Source organism: Rhinopithecus bieti, unplaced genomic scaffold, assembly GCF_001698545.2.
Source record: "Rhinopithecus bieti isolate Rb0 unplaced genomic scaffold, ASM169854v2 scaffold_7438, whole genome shotgun sequence".
In the NCBI taxonomy this organism is placed as follows: Eukaryota; Metazoa; Chordata; class Mammalia; order Primates; family Cercopithecidae; genus Rhinopithecus; species Rhinopithecus bieti.
Window position 1 is genome coordinate 543,764 of NW_016805589.1, and position 18,102 is coordinate 561,865.

The 18,102-nt window shown below is 43.5% G+C and overlaps 3 protein-coding genes and 1 pseudogene across 5 annotated transcripts in view; all 4 read left to right on the forward strand.

Moving 5' to 3' along the window:
• Positions 1-18,102, forward strand: part of LOC108530186 (protocadherin beta-15) — a 172,872-nt gene that overhangs the window by 146,939 nt on the left and 7,831 nt on the right. The window contains exon 1 of one of the 3 annotated variants that reach the window (XM_017872881.1): positions 15,576-17,856. The exons of 1 other annotated variant lie outside the window; for it this stretch is intronic. In XM_017872881.1, coding sequence (XP_017728370.1) covers positions 15,941-17,856 — 1,916 coding nt within the window. In that variant the 5' untranslated portion in view covers positions 15,576-15,940. Of the gene's footprint in view, positions 1-15,575; positions 17,966-18,102 lie in introns of those variants that run through there. One more of the 3 variants, XM_017872883.1, reaches the window with a different exon arrangement.
• The window catches only part of LOC108530188 (protocadherin beta-13), a 61,557-nt gene that overhangs the window by 19,428 nt on the left and 24,027 nt on the right, over positions 1-18,102 (forward strand). The window contains exon 2 of the mRNA XM_017872886.1: positions 12,164-12,535. Within this exon, the coding sequence (XP_017728375.1) occupies positions 12,164-12,535 (372 nt within the window). The remainder of the gene's footprint in view (positions 1-12,163; positions 12,536-18,102) is intronic.
• LOC108530187 (protocadherin beta-18-like) lies at positions 4,446-8,592 on the forward strand. Its single transcript, XM_017872885.1, is given in 5 exon segments — positions 4,446-6,028; positions 6,031-6,329; positions 6,331-6,475; positions 6,478-6,509; positions 6,512-8,592. Coding segments are annotated over 5 exon segments (2,358 nt in total). The 5' UTR covers positions 4,446-4,659; the 3' UTR covers positions 7,025-8,592.
• Positions 10,076-12,053, forward strand: LOC108530153 (protocadherin beta-8-like; annotated as a pseudogene).

Here is an 18,102-nt window from a genome sequence, read left to right on the forward strand (position 1 = left end):
AGCGCAGTATTGGGGTGGGAGTTACCCGATTTTCCAGGTGTTGTGTGTCTCAGTTCCCCTGGCTAGGAAAAGGGATTCCCTTCCCCCTTGCGCTTCCCAGGTGAGGGGATGCCTCGCCCTGCTTCAGCTCTCGCTGGTCGGGCTGCAGCAGCTGACCAGTACCAATTGTCCGGCACTCCCTAGTGAGATGACCCCAGTACCTCAGTTGAAAATGCAGAAATCACCGGTCTTCTGTGTCGCTCGCGCTGGGAGTTGGAGACTGGAGCTGTTATTCGGCCATCTTGCTCCGCCCCCTCTACATGAATAAATCTCAAATGTTGTAAAAGAAAAAAGAGACAAAGATTTACAGTACAGTGATATACACAATATCTTATATTTATAGAAATATGCAAGTATATTAATACACATTATGAAGGGAGAGAAAAGAGAATATAGGAAAGCTATTTATGTATATATAGGGGAACAAGGGGTATAGAAAGAAGTTAGAATGAATACCAATGTAAATGACAGTTGTCTCTTCCAAGAGATTGTTTAAATTCATTATGTCATTGTTGAATTGATTTAGTATTGATCAGCTGAAGTTGTTTAAAAATACGTATTATTTCTGTTGCCTTCCAAAATAATCAGTTGCCCATAGAACATGAAAGCTAAGAGTTTACTTGTAATTTTAGTTGCAACAATATCCCTGAGACTTTACATTTTAACAAGGATGATAAAATTATGTAGCACAATGACTTCACTGAAAACAATGAGCTATTAAGACATTAATACATTGTCAGGTTAGAGTTAATGTTAAAAAGAAACCCAGGGAGATAAGTCCAAAATCTACTTTTTCCTTGGGAATCCTGGAAAACGTGAACCTCTATTAATAAGCATGGACCCCTAAGAGCCAAACCCTTGGAGTGAGAGTAAACTGGAAATGCATGAGCCGTTGTGGGGAATTTCAGCCTTGAACTTGATTTTTAGCCTTTAACTTGATTTTTAGCCTTAAACTTGATTTAAGGTGATCATTGACAGGTAGTGCTCCAGGAACTGATAGAATCAAATGCAGATCTTTTTTTTTTTTTTTTTTTTTTTTTTGAGGGGGTCTGGTCTTTTCGCCCAGGCTGGAGTACGGTGGCCGGATCTCAGCTCACTGCAAGCTCCGCCTCCCAGGTTCACGCCATTCTCCTGCCTCCGCCTCCCAAGTAGCTGGGACTACAGGCGCCCGCCTCGTCGCCCGGCTAGTTTTTTGTATTCTTTAGTAGAGACGGGGTTTCACCATATTAGCCAGGATGGTCTCGATCTCCTGACCTTGTGATCTGCCCGTCTCGGCCTCCCAAAGTGCTGGGATTACAGGCTTGAGCCACCGCACCCGGCCCAAATGCAGATCTTTAATGAAATCTGACTTCTTATAGTGAATGTGAATGTGACTTCTTATAGTTTTGAATGTTTGAATGTTTATTCACTCTAAGCCTCAAATCATTCATACAACTAGTTTTTTATGTTCTTAACATAAACAGTCGAAGATAAGTGCATACACAAGGGAACATGACACTATGAGTGACAGCCAGCAGAGAAAAGGAACATAAAAATAAACTTGCAAGCATTTCAAATATTGTAATTATCAGACACAGTCTATAATATGCTAGGTAATTTAATTGAAATAAAAGTTAAATTTGAAGGTGTACAGGGAAAAATACTATAAAATTTGACAGATAAGAAAACAAATAAAACTCCTAGAAATGAAAAACTATAATGATCAAAATTTTAAACCAACTAGAAAATTTAATAGAAAATTAGATACAGCTAAACAAATAATTACTGAAGAGAAAGATAGACAAGGATATAATTTATCCAATATATAGGTCATGAAGCTGATAAGATGAAAAATACAGAAGAGAATATTAGAAACAGAGGACAAAGAAAAAAGCTTAACGTACATTTAACCAGAACCCAAGGAGATAAGAGAAAAATTGCATCAGAAGCAATAGTTAAAGAAATAATAATTTGAATTCTTCAAAATTGATGAAAACATCAATAAGCAGATTTAAGAGACCTAAATAAACCTAACAGGATAAGTTTAAAAAGATATTCATATCTAGAAACATTATATTGAAAGTTCAGAAAACCAAAGAAAAAGAGAAATCTTTTTTTCAAAAGCCATGGGAAGAGGACATTGAATCCTCAAACACATGACAGACTGACAGCTATGCTCCACGTTTCTCAACAGTAGCAATGGAAAATAATAGAAAGGTATCTTTAATGTACTGAATGAAGTTAGCAAACCTTTCTACCTAAATGATCTTTGCATGTAAGAGCTATTAAATGAGAGCATGAAATCAACTTGGTATCAGTTTAATTTTAAATTATTCCAGATGATAAGAAAGTAGTGTAAAGGCATTTCATCTCTTAAATGTGACTTCTTTTAATTTTCCTCTTTGCCCATCCCTTACAACAATTCTGAGTCCAATAGTTTGACCTACCTCTGTTTCTAGCCTTCTTCATCTCTAATAACACTCACTTCTACTATAGCCTAGTCACCTATAATCATGGCCTCTCTCTGGAGATGGTAGTCTCTGAAAACTACATCACGTCTGAAGTCACAAATTCAAATATACTTCTTTTAATCTGCAACATATTATCTTTCTTGAAGAGCTTTAATCACCATTTATGCCAATAAATCCCAAATGTGACTCTATAGCCCAAACATCTTTCCTCAACTACATTTATGTAATAGAAGCTAATTTATATAACTGTCTATATGGATGCTCAAACTCAACAGTTTTGAGTTAAAATTGTTCCCTTCCTCAAAACTAAATATACCTTCTCCAGTTCCATATCTGTTCCTCTTTCTTCTGCTCTTTCTGTGTTTATCGGTTAATAGACCCAACAGTCACTCAGTTGCCTAAGCCTGAAGACAAAGTACATTTACCTTCTTGCCTTTCTACCCCACTCCTTCCATGTTTATCAACATATCCCCTATTGTTTTATCATTCTAATGCAACCCCTTCACTGCATTTCTAGTTGAGGCCAATGTTTCCTCTTACTTGTATTATTGCAACCATTTGTAATCAATCTCTCACCTTTAATCTTATTCCTCTCTAATTTATTCTCAACTCTGAAACAGGATAATGTTTTTAAAAAGTAGAAACATAATCATGTCACTTTTCTGTTTTAATTATAATCCCTTTAATAACCCTACATTTCTACTGACGTAAAGTCCAAATGCCTTGACACGTTACAAAATATTTGCTTATCTTTCCAATTTCAACTCTTACCATTTCTCTCCTCTCGCTCTATGCCTTAGCCACATTGATTTTATTTTATTTCTTCCAAATATTTCTCTTTATTTGGATTTGCACAATCTTGTTTTTAGTTTTCCTGAACAATTTTACCCCATACCCAATTTGTGTTTAAAGTACTTCTACTAATTTTTAATGTATCAATTTAGAATATACTTTCTCCAGAAAAATCTGTCTTGTATTTCCAAATTCTGGTTAGATAACCATCATCTATGCCCTTGTAGTAGCATGAACTTTCTTTATCATGACATTCATTGTGCTCTATTTAAAATATGTGGTCATTTTTCTGTCTCCCTCTTGTGTGGCAGAAACTACATCTGTTTACCATTCTATCCCTGACACTTATGACCATTCCTTGCACAAAGTATATTCTTAATAACTATCTGCTAAACTAATTAATTAATAGATAGATAAACATATTTAGAATTGTGCCTATGGAAAGCCTGGGTCTGCAAATGATGAAATTCAGCTTCACAACTACACTGAGGTCTAATTTGTTCACGTTTAAAAAAATGTTTAACTGGACTTGCTCTTACATTAAAAATCAGAAATGTTTTACTTTACTCACTACTTTTGAGCATTTATTTTCTACTCTTGCCAGCTAAGTCTCCTAGTGAGTATCCCTAAATAAATGGTACCATTTATGCAGCTCAAAATGTCCAACCTTTCCAAAGCAACTGTTTTCGTATACCAGGTTCATTTTCAAGTAGATGATCTCATTCCTCTTTTCTGAGTAGTTGTGGAGACAGCTAAGACCTCTAATTCTCATTTCCAATTTTCCTAAAAATCTCTTGCCTACAAAGTCAACTACATGTAAGAGTATTCTTCACTATCTTTAGTTGTTTAATATATTGTCTTCACAGAGAGATCATAACTTGTTTGAGGCAGGGGCTACATCTGAAATATGCTTCTTACATCTATACCACAGCTGTAGCATATTGTGGCTGATGATGGAAAGGTAATAGCATCACATATCACAAAAATGCAACTCGGAAAATAGGCATATAGGAGGAGAATATAATTTAAATTTATTGACAAACACTCAAGAAAAACTAATATTTTGTCTGAAACGTATTGGAATTTATCTAAAACCTGAAAATCTGCAGAGTCGCATGGTGGCGCTGCAGGATAAGATGGTGAAATTTTTGTAACAGCAGATGCTCTGGTTTCCCTTAACCATGGGAACTGAAAGCGCTGGGAAACCAGGAGAAAAGAGGCGCTTTCAAAAGGTAGGGCACCATCAACACCTTTGCAACAGGATTACGAGTTTCTAGATTCCCAAAGGTCCAGGCTGACAGGTGAGAGGAGCAACTTTAAGAGCTGCTAGAGACTGAGTTGAAACGTTTTCGCCAGACGGACGTTTGGCTAAGGAGCCATGGAGCCGGGAAAGGGAAGAGCTCAGCGGACAAGGCAAGTGCTGCTTTTCTTTGTTTTCCTGGGAGGGTCTTTGGTGTGTTCTGAGACCTGGAGCTATTCCACAGCAGAGGAAATGGAGGTCGGCACATTTATAGCCAACGTGGTGAAAGACATGGGTTTGGATGTGGAAGACCTGGTTGCACGGGGCGCCAGAGTCATCTTTGACGACTATAAACCTTATTTACGATTGGATCCACAAAACGGCGACTTGCTCTTAAATGAGCAGCTGGACCGGGAGGCACTTTGTGATCTCACAGAGCCTTGTATATTGCATTTCCAGGTGTTATTTGAAAATCCGTTGCAATTTTTTCGGGCTGAGCTTTTGGTCAAAGACATAAATGATCACACTCCCACGTTCCTAAATAATCATATACTTCTAAAAATCTCCGAAGGTACTACTCTAGGAACTTTATTCCAAATAGATAGTGCTCAGGACTTGGATGTGGGAAAGAATGGTGTTCAAAACTATACAATAAGTCCCAATCCCCATTTCCACCTTAAATTACGACATAGTGATGAGGGCAGAAAATATCCAGAGTTGGTACTGGACCAATCCCTGGATCGAGAAAAGGAGTCTGAGCTTAGTTTAACGCTAACAGCCTTGGATGGCGGGTCTCCGCCCAGGTCTGGGACTACACTGATTAATGTTGTGGTCCTGGACATCAATGACAATGCCCCTGAATTTGAGAAGCCAGTCTATGAAGTTCATGTACCTGAGAGCAGCCCTCTGGACTCCTTGATCATCAAAGTGTCTGCTACAGATTTAGATGCAGGAATAAATGGAGAACTGTCTTATTCATTTTCCCACGTCTCCAGAGATGTACGGAAAACATTTGAAATCCATCCAATTTCTGGCGAAGTCTATTTAAAAGCACCTCTAGATTTCGAGATTATTCAATCTTACATCATAAACATTCAGGCCATTGACGGTGGGAGCCTTTCTGGAAAATCAAACATTTTAGTTCGGGTTGTAGATGTGAATGACAACCCGCCAGAAATAGCCATGACATCTCTTACCAGCCCCATACCGGAAAACTCTTCACCTGAGATGGTGGTCGCTGTCTTCAGCATACGAGACCAAGACTCTGGAGACAATGGGAGAATGGTTTGCTCAATTCAGGACAACCTCCCCTTTGTCTTGAAGCCTACCTTCAAGAATTTTTACACTCTGGTAACAGAGCACCCACTGGACAGAGAGATCAGAAATGAATATAACATCACCATCACCGTGACCGACTTGGGGACACCCAGGCTGAAAACCGAGCACAACATAACCGTGCTGGTCTCCGATCGCGTCAATGGACACGGCCCGCTTCACCGCCAAACCTCCTAACCCTGTTCGTCGCGAGAAGAACAGCCTCCGTGACATGGGCGGTAGGCCACGAGAAGAGATCCAGAACCAACGCCAGGTCCCTACTCCGCTGCTGGCCGCCCAGGACCCGCACCTGCCCTCCCTCCCTGGGTCGTCGGGGCAACGGGGCAGACAACGGCACCTTGTTCGCGGCCTGGGCTCGGTCGCTGGGACTACGAGGCCTGGCAGGCTTCGAGTTCCGCGTGGGAGCCAAAACCACGGGTCCCGGGCGCTGGAGCAGGCGACGGCGCTGGCGGTGGCGTTGGCTGGTGCTGGACCGCCAACGAAAGCTCGCCTTCGTTGCTGTTACCCACGGAGAACGGCTCGCGCTTGCCCGAGTGGCCCCGCGGCGGGAAGCGTTTACTGGGACAGGTGGTGGGGTGTGACGGGCGGCTTCGGGTCAGAAGCTGGCTGTCGTACCAGTGTCAAAGGCCACGGAGACCCCCGGGCTGTTCGGCGTGTCGGGCGCCACAATGGCCGAGGTGGCCATGCCAGGCGCCTGAGTGAGCGGGACCGGCCCAAGCACAGGCTGGTGGTGCTGTTCAAGGACAATGAGCCTCCGCGCTCGGCCACCGCCACGCTACACGTACTCCTGGTGGACGGCTTCTCCCAGCCCTACCTGCCTCTCCCTGAGGCGGCCCCGGCCCAGGCCCGGGCCGACTCGCTCACCATCTACCTGGTGGTGGCGTTGGCCTCGGTGTCTTCGCTGTTCCTCTTGTCGGTGCTCCTGTTCGTGGCGGTGCGGCTGTGCAGGAGAAGCAGGGCGGCCTCGGTGGGCCGCTGCTCGGTGCCCGAGGGTCCCTTTCCAGGGCATCTGGTGGACGTGAGCGGCACCGGGACCCTGTCCCAGAGCTACCAGTACGAGGTGTGTCTGACGGGAGGCTCCGGGACAAATGAGTTCAAGTTCCTGAAGCCGATAATTCCCAATCTGCTGCCCCAGGACAGCGAAATGGAGAAAGCCCCACCTTTCTGAATGGCATGGAATTCAATTAGGGATCTGATTATGATGCAGAACTTTTAGAATGAGTCTATTTCTTTGAAATCTTTTTGTTATGTAGAGTTTTTCATTTTGGGTAACTGCATTTTATTCAAGAGTTTTCAGAAGTTACAAGAATTTAAGACTATTTTTTGTTGTTTTAATAGTGAAAAAATTGAGAGAGCTGGAATTTGCTTAGTCATTGTTTTGAAATACAACCTCAAATAATATGTTCACATACACATTATTTTCCCTTCAAGTTTAATTGCACACTGGGCTCATTCGTATTTTCTGAGTGTTCTGACTGTGGATCCTCTAACCAAAGCAGTTTTTATATGATTGAGAATATTATTATAGAGGTAAATGCATGATATTAATAAAAATAATTGCTTGTTATCTGGTTAGGTTGGTTTCTAAGATATTATCTAATTTAGGTTTCTTTTTTTAAAACCTATAATCTTTTCATTCTACTTTTCTGGCAAACATTGCAGAGAATTTTTCCTGTACTGAGGGTTTTTTTTTTCCATAATTATGTGTGAACCATATATATGCTAGTAGATGTTGTTTTATTTAAATATATTCAAAACCTTGTTTGAATTAAGATGTATATATCCAGCTCACGATCCTTTCTTGTCTGAGAACTTCTCTATACTACCTAAGAGAGGTGATCACTAGTGTGATGCTTATTCCATTGCAGGCCTTCTTTTCTTACACGCCCCCCTCCCCCCATATATTTTTTTAAGAGGTGGGGTCTTGCCATGTCACATGGGCTAGTCTTGAACTTCTGGGCTCTAGTGATCCTACCACATCAGCTTCCCAAAGTATTGGGATTATAGGCAAGAGCCCTGATCACTTTTTATTGGTCCTGTGATAGATTCCTAATTTAAGCTGGAATAGCTACATTCTCCAAACCCCTAAATTTGTGATTGAGGTATAGTTCATCTACTTTTTCCTCTTGAATAAATGTTGAACGTGTGCTGAGGTAGCCATGTTTATAAGTTTTCTAGATAGAGAGAAAAAGAGGGAGAGAAAATGGAAGGAAAGTAAAAGTGGAAAGGAATAAGAGTGGAGGAGGCAGAAGCCTAGAAAACAGTAGAGACTAAAATAGCTACTTAGTTCTAGACCTGTCCACCTAAGTTCAGTTCCTCCTAAGTCTCCAATGTCTTATTGCCCTTGGGTTCTACAGTAAGACTCCATTGCTAATAGTAAAATTCCTTTGTTTAACCTATCTTGAAGTGGGATTTCTTGAAATCAGAAGAGACTTGAAAGGTATGTACAACCTTGAGTACTCAATTAGATTACCTACCACGAAACCCTGGTCTTTTATTGCATGCTTCTAATGTTAACTTAATGAATGAAATACAATATGTACAAGCCTAGAGATAACAAATCTATACTAGAGGCTTATGTAACAAAATTTAAATTTGTAAATAATTTATGAGGTCTTTCAACAGATAAATGCTGCAAAGGGCTTTATGAAATGTCTCATTAACTTAACTTTCCCTCCATTATTTTATATGTCCCAGGATTACTTTTAAATAATACTTTTAGTTTAAATAATAATAATAACACTAAAATTGTTAAGTTTTGGGTTTCTGTACCTTTTCTCAGGATCATCATACCTTCCTTAGCAGACTCCTTCTTTTAAAATTACTTGTTAAGCTCAGTGTGAACAAAATTATTTTTCTCATGTAATGTAAAATCTTCTTGCTCCACAAATAATCCCAATTTATAGATCATATGGATTGACTCATGATTTCAGTTATAGTAATAAACATTTAATTAATATACCCTATTGCTAGAAAACCTCATGAAAAAATTTAAGTTTCTGCCAAACCTAGGAGCTAAGATCTTAGAAAGGAGAAACTTTATCCAAGAGAAGAAAGATGGGAATGAAAAACTAACTTTGATCCATTAGGTTACTGACATAGGTACAAGCTTCTATCCCATTAATATTAAAAAATGCATAGACATTCAGGACACATTTTCTTCACATAATAGTGAATTTGGATCCATGACCAATATATTTCTATAAGGAAAATTGTCCATCAGATTTTGACTGTGACTGGCATGTTCTCATATTTTGAAAGTTTAATCAAATTTGTTTGTATAGAAGAAAACATTCTAAAGTAGAATGTTGATTTGAGCTATTTATACCTTAAGAGAAACCAATATAAACCACAATTCTTACATTTGGCTCATCCTTAGTTTTCTCAGTTAGCTAGGTAATTAGAATGCCAGAACACATAATAGTGTCTATTATTTAAACATTGTGAGTAAAACATTGGTTAAAGTTGGCACAGTTGGGAAGACCCCAAGTCTCCTCCCCAAAATGTTTTCTCTTTCCTTAGAAGTGAGAATTTCAGTTCCATGCTAGGGTTTCAGGATTCCAATGAATCCACAAGAGATATATGATTGCTTACTAAAAATCAGTTGAGATCTTCTCCAGTTGGGAATATGCTTAACGTGCTATTTCAGGTGAACTTAACACATTTTCTTCTGCATTTTACTTTTTACTTTAACTTCAGCTTTTATATCTATGATCTTAGCTGTCTCCCTCTTAAAGGTTTCAGTGACTCTCAGCTTCAACATATGTGTATCTCATCATTAACAATAGATGGTGATGCTCTTTACAAATTATTTTAGATACTGTAACAATTCAACATAGCAAGCTCACAGTCCTTAGACAATATTCACAAATAAGTTATCCACAACTCCTTAAGCTACCTATTGAGTTTGCATAATAAACCAGCTTTAGCTAGTATATCACCTAAGTTCATACCCCTGAAATGTTAGAATGAATCTCTTCATCTACTGTGCTAGCAGTCATTAGACCCAAGAAGAGGCTTTCTTAACAGAAAATTGCGTTGTGGCAAGGATTGATTCCCAGAGCAGATTGCCTACCAACCCAACATAGGCATCCAGACCCTGAATGATGTTGGTGTTGGAGAAATGGAGGCTGAAAAGGAGCATTTTCCTAGAATAAGGCAAGTGCTGCTTCTCTTTGTTATGCTGTCTCAGACTTGCGCGGAGTGAAATGTTTATACTGTAGCAGAAGAAACAGAAAGCGGTTCTTTTGTGGCCAATGTAGCAAAGGACCTAGGGCTAGAAGTAAGAAAAATATCCCGGCGGAGGGCTTGGGTCATTTTTAACAATAACAAAAAAATATTTTCAGCTAAACCTTCAGACTGGAGACCTGCAAGTAAATGAGAAACTGAATCAGGAAGAATTGTGTGACCTCACTGAGCCTTGTGTGCTGCAATTCCAAGTGTTACTGGAAGAACCTTTGGAGGTATATAGGTTTAAACGTTTGGTCAGTAACATAAATGACAATTCCCCTGTATTCCCAGAAGTAGAAATTATTTTGAAAATCATGGAAAATACTCCTCCAGGAACTGTGTTTCCTCTGAAAAACACACAAGATTTGGATGTGGGCATCAATAACACTCATAACTACACCACCAACCCCAACTCCCATGTCCACGTTCTCACCCAAAATGGCAGTGAAGGCAGAAAATACCCAGAGCTGGTTCTGGACAAAGCCCTGGATCGGGAGGAGCAGGCTGAGTTCGGGTTAACTCTCATGGCAGTAAATGGCAGGGCTTCTCCCAGAACTGGGACTGCTCTGGTCCTCGTTGAAACCTTGGACATCAATGGCAATGTGCTTGAGTCTGTGCAGCCACTCTATCAGGTGCAGATATCAGAAAACAGCCCCTTGGAATCCCTTGTTGCCACTGTTTCCGCTAGAGATTTAGACATGGGAATTAATGGTGAAATATTCTACTCACTTTTTATGGTGATGAAGAGATTTCTAAGACATTTGCACTTAATGAACGAACGGGAGAAATTAAAATGATCAGAAAATTAGATTTTGAAAAAATTGTGTCATATGAGGTGGATATTAAAGACTGTGATGGGGCAGGTCTTCATGAAAAATGCGCCGTCATAATACAGATGGTAGATATAAACGATAACGCTCCAGAACTGACCATGGCTTCATTCACAAGCCCCATCCGCGAAAATTCTCCCGAGATGTGGTAGCTCTTTTCAGCATTTCAGACCGAGATTCTGAGGAAAATGGAAGAATAGTTTGCTCAATTCAAAATGATGTTCTGTTCATGCTGAAACCTTCCGTTTAGAATTTCTACTGGCTGTTAACAGAAGGACCACTGGACAGAGAGTTTAGAGCCGAGTACAACTCACCATCACAGCCTTGGACTAGGGAACGCCTAGGCTGAAAACCGAGTACCGTGTAACCGTGCTGGTCTCCTACGTCAATGACAACGCTCCCGCCTTCACCCAAACCTCCTACACCCTGTTCGTCCGCGAGAACAACAGCCCCGCCCTGCACATTGGCAGCGTCAGCGCCACAGACACTTGGGCACCAACGCCCAGGTCACCTACTCGCTGCTGCCACCGAACCCGCACCTGCGCCTCGCCTCCCTGATCTCCATCAGCACAGAAAACGGCCACCTGTTCGCCCTCCGATCGCTGGACTACTAGGCTCTACAGGGGTTCGAGTTCCTCGTGGGTGCCACAGACCGCGGCTCCCCGGAGCTGAGCAGCGAGGCGCTGGTGCGCGTGCTGGTGCTGGACGCCAACGACAACTCGCCCTTCATGCTGTACCCGCTGCAGAACGGCTCCGCGCCCTGCACCGAGCGGGTGCCCTGGGCGGCCGAGCCGGGCTACCTGGTGACCAAGGTGGTGGCGGTGGACGGCGACTCGGGCCAGAACGCCTGGCTGTCGTACCAGCTGCTCAAGGCCACGGAGCCCGGGCTGTTCCGCGTGTGGGCGCACAATGGCGAGGTGCGCACCGCCAGGCTGTTGAGCGAGCGCGACGCGGCCAAGCACAGGCTGGTGGTGCTGGTCAAGAACAATAGCGAGCCTCCGCTCTCGGCCACCGCCACGCTGCACGGGCCCCTGGTGGATGNCGACAACGCTCCCTTCGTGCTGTACCCGCTGCAGAACGGCTCCGCGCCCTGCACAGAGCTGGTGCCCCGGGCGGCCGAGCCGGGCTACCTGGTGACCAAGGTGGTGGCGGTGGACGGCGACTCGGGCCAGAACGCCTGGCTGTCGTACCAGCTGCTCAAGGCCACGGAGCCCGGGCTGTTCGGCGTGTGGGCGCACAATGGCGAGGTGCGCACCGCCAGGCTGCTGAGCGAGCGCGACGCGGCCAAGCACAGGCTGGTGGTGCTGGTCAAGGACAATGGCGAGCCTCCGCTCTCGGCCACCGCCACGCTGCACGGGCCCCTGGTGGATGACTTCTCCCAGTCCTATCTGCCGCTCCCAGAGGCGGCCCTGGCCCAGGTCCAGGGCGACTTGCTTACCGTCTACCTGGTGATGGCATTGGCCTTGGTGTGGTCGCTCTTCCTCTCTCAGTGCTCCTGTTCGTGGTGGTGCGGCAGTGTAGGAGGAGCAGAGTGGCCTCGGTGGGTCACTGCTCGGTGCCCGAGGACCCCTTTCCAGGCATCTGGTGGACATAAGCCGCACCAGGACCCTATCCCAGAGGTACCAGTATGAAGTGTGTCTGACTGGAAGCTCCCCGACAAATGAGTTCAAATTCCTGAAGTCTGTTATCCCTAAGCATCCGGGCGCTCTGAATGACGGTAGAATAAGTCCAACTTTGTAAATGGTTTTGGATTCAATTAAGAATCTGTATATTTTTCAGAGCATTAAGGATAAAGGTTAGTTCTTTATCAATATATTAAGTCTCTGTTATATTTTTTGTTCTATATAGATTTTCTAAGATTTTGCTGCTTTCATTTTCCTAGTTAAGATTAGACATTTTCTTTATTTGTTCATACTTAGTCTCCTTTTATCATGTCCATTTTGATGAATACAATTTTCAAGTTTACTCACTAATGAAAAGTCATATTTGTTCAATTTATCAACTTTTCAAAATCACAGGCTGTTGATTTGAAAACTCCAGCCCCATTCTGTTTCATTAAAGAAAGCTTTTCTAAACTTTTGATGCTTAGAAGACAAGAACGATGATATAGTGATTATTAGTACATACTCTGTTTAATCTGTCTTATGCTTACCTGTCTTGAATTTTAATGGAGAAGTGTCTGCAAAATTGCGTGGTTTTATTTCACAATAGCATGATGTGGGAAAGACTACATTTTTCCCCAAACTTAAAGACTTTTCTGCTCTTTTTATAACCTTAATTATATAACATATATAAGTATTAGTATTATTATTATTGAGACAGAGTTTCACCCTTGTCGCCCAGGCTGGAGTGCAATGGCGCAATCTCGCTCACTGCAACCTCGCTTCCTGGTTCAAGTGATTCTCCTGCCTCAGCCTCCCGAGTAGCTGGGATTACAGGCCCCTTGTTTTAGTAGAGATGGGGTTTCACCGTGTTGGCCAAACTCAAACTGGCTCCTGGAGTTTGGCTGGTCTCAAACTCCTGACCTCAAGTGATACACTCCCCTCTGCCTTCCAAAGTGTGGGATTACAGGCGTGAGCCACCTCGCCCGGCCATATGAGCATTACTTAATGATTATTAGATTATCTCAAGATTTAAAAAATCATAGCTCCCTTTTGTAGTGCCTATCTAGCCCACCTGATCTTTTTCTGGAAACTTCTCCCTGTCTTTAGCAGAAGTGTAATGTTGCAGCCACATTTATTTTATATGACCCAACTCCCTCTGTGATTTCAAACACAAAAATAAGATGATCTTAGCTGGCCTAATCTGATTCTATCTATTTTTTTTTAAAAATGGCTTTAGAAACCAGATACAATATAGTCTCTTTGTTAGGAACATAACCAGAAAGTGGTGTCATATCTGGCTAAACACTTGAAAAGAAATACAGGACATCAATCTACTGAGAGACAAGAAAAAAGAAGATATCAAAAGAATGACCTTGTTGTAGATTTTCCTGTTTTCGATTTTCCAGTCCCTCCCAAGCCTGCTTTTCCCTTGGGTTTTTGGAGACAAATATGTGCTTTTTAATAAATTTCCCTCTAATTAAGAGACCTAAGTGAGGTTTTTGTTGTCAAAAGCATGTTTAGATATTCTTGCATTGTTGGTAAGTCAGACCCTTCTTACTATTGAGTTTTTATTGTGGCTTTTCATATTAATATGACAACATTTGGGATCAAGGAGGTTGTAAAATATTAGTAGTCTGTAAGGGACATGCACTAGGTTTGTTAGAATATATAAGTTTCAGAAAAACTGAAGGATCTTTCCAACAGTACAGTCTTTGAAATGTTTAATAGAGAGTCTTAGAAAATTTTATTATATGAGCGTTTTGAATATCATAAGTGTCATAATAACATTACTGTAAAAAAAACTTGACAATGAAAAATGTGTGTCTAAAAGAGACATAATCATTATCTTTAGGGTCATGATAATCTTGTTATGGTGTTTCTTTCTATTATATAATATATCCCTTGCTTATGGGTAGCTAGGTTATTTTGCCACTTAATGAAATGACATTTTAGGCCATTCTGAGTTACTTCTCATTACTGTTTAAAGGGCATAGGAAATACCTACCTTATGAACATGCTGTCTTTGTTTATCCATCTTATATAATGGACTTGAATCCCAGCAGAAGAGGGGACTTCTACAGTAGGAGGAGAACCTATCTGTCAGAATTTTAAAATTAATTGTGATTTATTAATGTATCCATTTAACAAATATTTATTGAGCACCAATCATGTGCCGGGGATTATTTTAGATACTGGCGATGCAGCAGTGAACAAAATCAAGTTCTAACACGTGAGGTTGAAACAGAAAGGAAACAACGAAATGAGTACATCTATGCTATGTCTGACGATAATAAATCTGAGACGAGGCAGGGCTGGGTACAGCAACTCGTGCCTATAACCTCAGCACTTTGGGAGGCTGTGGCGGGAGGATTGCTTGAGCTCAGAAATTTGAGACCAGCCTGGGCAACATAGCAAGACTTCATCTTTACAAATAATTAAAACATTAGCCAGGCATGGTGATGCGCAACTGTGGTCCCAGCTACAGTTGCTGAGGTGGGAGGATCACTTGAGCCTGGGCAGTCGAGGCTGCAATGAGCAGTGATTGTGCCACTGCACTCACTCCTGGGCAATAGAGCAAGACCCTATCTCATAAAAAAAGAAAAAGGAAAAAGGAAAAGAAAAAAGAAAAGCAAAGTAAGAGATACAGGAAGTGCCTTCATATGTTTTTTTCCACAGTTTAAAATTTTCATAAAATCATAACTCTCTGACTTTATGTAGAAAGGATATCACACTGGAATGAACGTGTAGCTTTTTCTTGATGTAATTCAACCAATGGGAGCACAATTCTGGTACATAGGCTGTCTAAATTTGAAAGAAATCAAAGAATTCATTTTGTTTTGCTGAGAAAATTTTAAGAAATCACGTGGCTATGGGTTATTATTATTACAAGATGACTGATCCCTATTATGTCTTCTTTCACGTCTCAATTTCCCTCAGAGCACCCCACCCAGACTACAGGCTCTGGACTGTGGGGACCATGTCCCGGTTGTTTACTGATGCGTATCATAATTTGGCACATAAAGACCAAAAATACCCCTTTGAATGAAGAAATTAATAATTATAATTGCGTGATATTGCGATTACATCATTTTCTCCCATTTTCCAAACTCCTAATAGAATGGAGAATAGATCAATTGTAGCAATTCGTTTCGAAGTAAAGACAACGCATGGTGGCGCTGCAGGCTAAGGCTTCAAAAAAAAGGAAACGAAGCCCATGAAATGCTACGAGCTACTTCAGACCTCTTTCAGCCTAAGGGGAAAGTCCGTTAGCAGAGCACGGACCAGTGTCTCCGGAGAATGCTATTCTCCTACATTTCCGGACAGGTTATCAACGGGCAGATCGATCACTGCCTCTGTCCCATCGCTCCCTGAAGTAACACTGACTCCGATTCCTTGAAAAGGGGGTGTGCAGAAGTAAAGATGGAGCCTACACGGGAGCGCTTTCCTGAACAAAGGCAAGTCCTGATTCTCCTTCTTTTACTGGAAGTGGCTCTGGCAGGCTGGGAACCCCGTCGCTATTCTGTGATGGAGGAAACAGAGAGAGGTTCTTTTGTGGCTAACCTGGCCAATGACCTAGGGCTGGGAGTGGGGGAGCTAGCCGAGCGGGGAGCCCGGGTAGTTTCTGAGGATAACGAACAAGGCTTGCAGCTTGATCTGCAGACCGGGCAGTTGATATTAAATGAGAAGCTGGACCGGGAGAAGCTGTGTGGCCCCACCGAGCCCTGTATAATGCATTTCCAAGTGTTACTGAAAAATCCTTTGGAAGTATTTCGAGCTGAACTACTAGTGAGAGACATAAATGATCATTCTCCTGAGTTTCCTGAAAGAGAAATGACGCTGAAAATCCCAGAAATTAGCTCCCTTGGGACTGTGTTTCCTCTGAAAAAAGCTCGGGACTTGGACGTGGGCAGCAACAACGTTCAAAACTACAATATTTCTCCCAATTCTCATTTCCATGTTTCCACTCGCACCCAAGGGGATGGCAGGAAATATCCAGAGCTGGTGCTGGACACAGAACTGGATCGCGAGGAGCAGGCCGAGCTCAGATTAACCTTGACAGCGGTGGACGGTGGCTCTCCACCCCGATCTGGCACTGTCCAGATCCTCATCTTGGTCTTGGACGTCAATGACAATGCCCCGGAGTTTGCGCAGGCGCTCTACGAGGTGCAGGTCCCAGAGAACAGCCCAATAGGCTCCCTAGTTGTCAAGGTCTCTGCTAGGGATTTAGACACTGGGACAAATGGAGAGATATCATACTCCGTTTCTTACAGCTCTCAGGAGATAAACAAACCTTTTGAGCTAAGCAGCCTTTCAGGAGAAATTCGACTAATTAAAAAACTAGATTTTGAGACAATGTCCTCATATGATCTAGATATAGAGGCATCTGATGGTGGGGGACTTTCTGGAAAATGCTCTGTCTCTGTTAAGGTGCTAGATGTTAACGATAACTTCCCGGAACTCAGTATTTCATCACTTACCAGCCCTATTCCCGAGAATTCTCCAGAGACAGAAGTGGCCCTGTTTAGGATTCGAGACCGAGACTCTGGGGAAAATGGAAAAATGATTTGCTCAATTCAGGATGGTGTTCCTTTTAAGCTAAAACCTTCTGTTGAGAATTTCTACAGGCTGGTAACAGAAGGGGCGCTGGACAGAGAGACCAGAGCCCAATACAACATCACCATCACCATCACAGACTTGGGGACCCCAAGGCTGAAAACCGAGCACAACATAACCGTGCTGGTCTCCGACGTCAATGACAACGCCCCCGCCTTCACGCAAACCTCCTACACCCTGTTCGTCCGCGAGAACAATAGCCCCGCCCTGCACATCGGCAGTGTCAGCGCCACAGACAGAGACTCAGGCACCAACGCCCAGTTCACCTACTCGCTGCTGCCGCCCCAGGACCCGCACCTGCCCCTCGCCTCCCTAGTCTCCATCAACACAGACAACGGCCACCTGTTCGCCCTCCGATCGCTGGACTACGAGGCCCTGCAGGAGTTCGAGTTCCGCGTGGGCGCCACAGACCGCGGCTCCCCGGCGCTGAGCAGCGAGGCGCTGGTGCGCGTGCTGGTGCTGGACGCCAACGACAACTCGCCCTTCGTGCTGTACCCGCTGCAGAACGGCTCCGCGCCCTGCACAGAGCTGGTGCCCCGGGCGGCCGAGCCGGGCTACCTGGTGACCAAGGTGGTGGCGGTGGACGGCGACTCGGGCCAGAACGCCTGGCTGTCGTACCAGCTGCTCAAGGCCACGGAGCCCGGGCTGTTCGGCGTGTGGGCGCACAATGGCGAGGTGCGCACCGCCAGGCTACTGAGCGAGCGCGACGCGGCCAAGCACAGGCTGGTGGTGCTGGTCAAGGACAATGGCGAGCCTCCGCTCTCGGCCACCGCCACGCTGCACGTGCTCCTGGTGGACGGCTTCTCCCAGCCCTACCTGCCTCTCCCTGAGGCGGCCCCGGCCCAGGCCCAGGCCGACTCGCTTACAGTCTACCTGGTGGTGGCGTTGGCCTCGGTGTCGTCGCTGTTCCTCTTGTCGGTGCTCCTGTTCGTGGCGGTGCGGCTGTGCAGGAGGAGCAGGGCGGCCTC